Source organism: Polyodon spathula, chromosome 5 (assembly GCF_017654505.1).
Source record: "Polyodon spathula isolate WHYD16114869_AA chromosome 5, ASM1765450v1, whole genome shotgun sequence".
Taxonomy (NCBI): Eukaryota; Metazoa; Chordata; class Actinopteri; order Acipenseriformes; family Polyodontidae; genus Polyodon; species Polyodon spathula.
The window spans coordinates 41,702,979-41,708,978 of record NC_054538.1 but is presented as its reverse complement, the minus strand read 5'-3'; the positions used below and the strand labels follow the sequence as shown (position 1 = coordinate 41,708,978).

Here is a 6,000-nt window from a genome sequence, read left to right as displayed (position 1 = left end):
CCAAATGCATGGCATTGAGCCGGATAGTGTATAGTTACTGTAACGCTGCTTCTACTTGATAAAAGTATGACATTAAGAGGGGGGGGGGTGAAAAGTACAGCAATGTAAAATACTGTAAGGAAAATCAAATGCATATTTTTCACAGTATGCAGTCAAATACATGATTTCCGAGAAATTAGTGATATTGTGAATGTTCAGGGGCATTTCTTACAGTGGAAAGCACACACTCCCCGGAATAGAAGATGAGTGATGAAAAGAAGGGAGAATATTTAGAGTCTGCATTACCCTTTCTGATCTCCCTGAGGATGAAATTATAGCTCGACACTGGCTATTTCATTATGTACAATTGTTTGAATTCGTTGTACAATAAACATGGTTGTTATCCTTTTCAGTATGTATATTTGGTTTTATCCATTGTATAATAATAATATAATATAAAACCGAGACACTTTGTCAACATGGCTCATTGCCTTTCCAAATGACTTCCCTGTTGTTCAGTTGAGGTAGCCCATTTGGAGGGGAGGTGCTATTTTTTAGATTAGTCTGTTAATCATTGCTACCGGTAGTCCAATTTGAGGGTTTCAGAATACAGGTTTAGCAGAATTTTTGCATTTAAATGTGCCAGCTTACGCCGTGCCTCATTAATTTTAGGCCAGTTAATACATTTGGGATGGGGTCAAATTTGTGCCGTGACAGAGTGCTACTTTACACTCTGCCAACTTAGCACTGTGTCGGTCGATTTTGATACATGCCTCCCTTAGTTTAGTTTACATTACTGAATTTACAGATAACTGAAAAGCATGCTTACTTTCTAAGATTCACGTTTATATATTTTTTTCTACATACTTCATGTCTGAAAAAAATAATGCTCTATAACATGATCAATCAATATCTTATGAAAACACGTGATAAAAATAAATAATTATTGAAAAAAAAAAAATGTCATCAATGTGAAATCAAGGCCAGTGATGCTGACTTAGATATATCAACACACAAAAGAGATATCATTTCAGTCTATTCAGACAGGCATGCTGTTTCTCTTCTGTGTAGGTTTATGGGAATGAAAAAAAGATTTTACCAAAGTATGTCTTTGCAACTGCAGTCAATTAAACTTGTGTTACGAGTGTTACTTTGATATCCTTTAGGTTTGCCTTCAGCCCATTATGTTTGTCATTTACAATCCTCACATTCAGGTGGGTATCAGTTACAAAAAAAAAGAGTAATTGATTTAATCATTCAGACATGCAGTATTTATAAGATGGGTATTATGTAAGGCACTATTTCCTTAAAGAAAAAAAAAAAAAAACTGCGCCTCCACTTCAAGATAAAAGGGCCTGTAATTAGAGCTAGAAATTCTCCTTTGTAGACACAAATGCAGTTGGTGCCAGGCATGAAGTAATCCATTAGTGTCTCTTATCCAGTAGTCAATACAAAATAAAGAAGTCAACGTACCAACCAAATTGTCAGCATCCATACCAAGCCACATATGGTGATGTATCACTGAGCCAATTGATCCAAGCTGATTTCCCAATTCATTTAAAAAAAGGATTTATCCTCACTTGACAGTCATTGCTTTTATGCAATATACATTGATTTCACCTTGACCTACCAATGCTCAAAGTGCAGTAAACTCTTGTAATCCAATATCACTGGTACATACTGGGTTCAATGCAGTTCATAGATATCATGAAAATTACTGTGGATGAATAAGAATCCACTGTTAGATTTATTTAATGTGTTCAATGACAGCAATTTCCTCACTGGCGTACTGTGCACTCAAGCCATTCAGATAAAGGTTGTCGTTTTTTGTCAAGGTTTGTGGGGCATCTCTTTCTCGTTCATCTGTAAAGTTAACGGAGAGAGTCCTCATGCCCGGAGTCAGCTCTTGATTGGGGTTCAGCCCCAGCTCCGCTGACAGTTTGCGTTTGATGGAAGCAGCTCGTTGCAACTTGTCATAGATATCCACACTCAGGCGCCTGCGAGTCTCTTTGAACTCTGCTGAGACATTGGCTGTCCATTCTGCAGCATGGGCACGGAACTCTCCCACCTGAAATAGACCAAATACACGAGAAGGGAATTTAACTGGATATCAAAATGCAGGACAAAAATACCAGAAAATCCTCCTTCACAACTAACACCCATCTTTTCTATATTTCACTTTACTAGCTCATGTCTTTATTAACTCTATCACCTCCGATATTTCCTGTGAAGTGACTATATAGTGATAATAACCTTACTCATACATGTGAGTGAACACTGTATGTCCAGCTTGTTTAAAATAAAACCATTACAATATTTTTTTACACCTAATCTCCCAGGGGTGAAGCCCACAACAAACCTGAACACATACATACGGTTGATAATGACTTGTCAAAACATTTGACTATAGGTAAAGCTGCTATGATTTTGTCACAGAGGTCACGTAAATTGTAAAAATCGTGAATTTGAACAAAAATCAGTGAAATGCATGTAAAAAAAATGTGATTAGGCACTTAATTTATTTTATTTAATTGTAATTCTAATTCTAATTCTAAAAAGAATTCATACCCTTTGATGCTATGATAGTACTGTACAAGGTGCTAGTATTTTTCAATATGATAATGCAGAACTTAATTCTAGAAAAGTCTGGATTGTAGGTGAACATTCTTGGAAAGTATAAAAAGGGTTAGTGTGGCAAAGTGATTTGCAGTACGGAGGTGTAGCGGTGATGCAGTGCTCAAGACAAGGACAAACAACGAAGTACTGGGGAAATGATGGTTTATTTATTTGTAATCAACAGTTTGACAACAGTAAACAATAAATAACAGGCAACACAGTGTAGTGTATTGATCTGTTAATCCATAAGTTAAGTCCCGAAATAACAGTACTGATATTTAATCACCCACACTTAACACAAACACAATCACAAGTCCACAGTGAGTGCTATAGTGCTTAAAACAACAATTAATCGTAACAAGTTCAATGTTGTTCGGGTTTCGTGCTGGCCGTGTTAGCCGTCTAACAACAAACAAGTATTTTAACAAACAAAACACTCACAATAACAATGCTGGTTCCCGTTTCCAATTCAGCATTAACCATAACAAAGGAACAGATCACCTCACTATGTCCCCTTATATACCGTCAATCACGCCCCCTTGGTTAATGATTGCAACCACTCCTCCAATCAACGGCTGCCACATCTTTTCCCTTCCTGGTCGATGACTTAGTGTACTGTAGCTCCATTCCCTTTCTAGATGGCCGACTTCTGCTTAACCCTGGGAATTCATTGTCTGGCCATCCAGTCCTGGACACTCTTTTCCCTTTACACAGCGCCTTCGCAGATCGGGAGAGAGATTTATCACCAAGAGTATTTCTGTCTCTGTCACAGTTAGGCATAGGATGATTGCTGACATTAACAATAAGTCAATATGGGAAAATGTAAAGAGCTATCTGAAGACCTTAGCCAGAAAAATATTTATTATTATAAAGCTAGATTTCAACTACTGTTTCAAATATCAAGAAGTACAAGACTTGTGGCACTGTCACAACGCTCCCTCGGTCTAGAAGGAAGAAGGTTATTTCACCAAGAACAAGCAGAAGAATTGTAAGGAATGTTAATAACAATCCGAGATTGACTGCCAAAGATATTCAAAGTGAACTGGCTGCAAGTGGGACTCATTGGGGTATGTAAACTTTTAACTACAACTGTATACAATAAATCACAGGATCAACACAGCAGCTCTTGAGCCTCTATTTAAAAGTTTTAAACAGTGAAAAAGTAAACAAACCAGATTATGTTCGTGCATGCATAGTGATTTCTATGGAAAGTCATCTGGGTCAAAAAGGCGTGTTGTTTTCTGGGACAGAAAAAGGGCAAGCACATCATTTTGAAATGCCTCACTTAAACAGTGCCCAACTTGCTGGAAATGTTCTGTAGTGATTTTGTACATATTGTATATATTATATATTTTTTGTTGCCATTTTCTGTTATGTGGAATGTAATAAACGAGAATCAAAATGGTGAGTATTTTCCCCTTCATTTTACACTGCCATTTCCATGTTTGTTTTAAGTTAAATTTCAGTTTTTGTTGGCTTTTTCAACTACAGAAAGGCACAAGTAAACCTCATGTTATTACTTTATGAAAACGTGACTATGGCCACTGTTTACTGTGAAGAAACGGCAATGGCAAGGAATGAAAAAAAGCTTAAATAAATAAAATGCGGTATGAACTTTATGTACTATTTATTTCGGGAATAAACAAAACAACATCTAACCTGAACTGCTATTGGGCATCATTTGTTTTGTAGTTAATTGATGGATATTTTTCTACTTTAACGTTACACACTGTAACATCTTGCTGTAAAATACAGGCACACACACAGGGGCCACGCCCCCGTCGCTACACTGCCCCCGCTTGCATTCCAAGTAATATAATGGCTTTTATTACTTTTTGAAAACTAACAAATATCTGAACGAATATATAAATTGAGTGAATATACAAACATGAAATTCCAGTGTTCATCCCAGCACTACTTGATTTTTTTTTTTTAAGTTACTGTATATGGAACTATTTTTCTTAGCTTAGCTTTAGGCAGAAGGATATTTTTTGCTTATAAAAAAAAACTTATTTTTTATTTAGTTAGTTAACCCAAGGCACTTCAGGGCGTGTGGTATACTCTAGTTATAGCACAACCTGAGCGGTTTGTGCTATAACCTTGTGACTTGCAACACACCCTGGCCGTGGTGATATTAGAGTAAATCACGCACCCTGTCATGCCTAATGTATACTTATTCACCTTTTTTAAATATATATATATTAAATAAATACATTTATGCCGGATGCGCACAGAGAAATAGGAAGACAGTTTATTTCAGACACCATCTGTTTCGCTGTGCGGCCGGTGTGAAAGCCTGCACATTATTAACATAGTTTTTTACTCCAAAATAACATATAAACTTGTCAGTAGTCAAAAGCAATAGTCTTTATTGATTTTGGTGTACTATTTAAAAGCTCTTGTGTATGTTGATGTAGCTAAAGCTACATTATTTGGTGACCTTTCCTTGAATTCTTGTTTTTTTGTTTGCAACTCACACGTGAATTGTACTAAAAATTTACCGTGCCAAAATCATAGCCTTAACTATAGGTGATAGGTGAAAAATGCTAAATCACAAACCAACCATTTCAGACATTCTGTAAAGAAAAGATGCCTACTGTACTTAAAAGTAATATGCAGAAAACCTGAATGACAGAAGCAAATGCCTGAATCCCTGTGGCAAAGTGCTTTGCAGTGTGCAGGTGTAGAGGTGGAGCGGTGCCCAAGTAACGACAAACAAGTGATTTTAATGTCCAAACAATGTTTTATTTGGAGTGGAGGTTTTGTAATTCCAGGTCTTTTGTGACCGCAAATAATAATCCTAGGCAATACACAGCAATGTGTATTGCACAGTTAAAGTACAGGTTACAGTCCAGAAATAATAAACATAGTTATTAAACACACACAAGACACACACACACAATCACAAGTTCACAGTGTGTGCTAATGTTCAAGTGGTGACTATACAATCAATCCGTGAACAATGGTGTAGTGTTGTCCAGGTCTGTGCTGGCCTTAAGCAACAGTGTTAGCTGTCTAATAAATAACAAACAGTACAATTAGACTCGACAAAACAAACAAACACTAAACACTCACGGTTATATTTCACTCGTCCTTTAGTGTTCTCTTATCCATAAAGGAACAGATCACGTCCACGTCCCCTATTTGTACCTTCAGTCACGCCCTCTTGGTTAGTGAGTGCAATCGTTTCTCTTCCAATCCACGGTGGACACATTTCTTTCCCTCTGAAGTGATGACTTAATGTACCGCAACTGTGCCCCCTTTCTAGATAGCCAACTTCCACCTAACCTTGGGAATGAATTGTCAGGCCACCCAGTCCAGGGCACTCTGTTCTTTTTATACCATAACCTCACAGGTCGGGAGGGAGATTTATCACCAAGAATCATTCTGTCTCTGTCACAATCC

General features: G+C 37.2%; 1 protein-coding gene across 1 annotated transcript in view; it reads right to left on the bottom strand.

The window, feature by feature from the left end:
- Positions 1–1,726: 1,726 nt before the first annotated feature.
- LOC121316412 (potassium channel subfamily K member 2-like) overlaps positions 1,727–6,000 on the bottom strand; it is a 75,629-nt gene continuing 71,355 nt past the window's right edge. The window contains exon 7 of the mRNA XM_041251483.1: positions 1,727–2,047. Coding sequence (XP_041107417.1) covers positions 1,727–2,047 — 321 coding nt within the window. The remainder of the gene's footprint in view (positions 2,048–6,000) is intronic.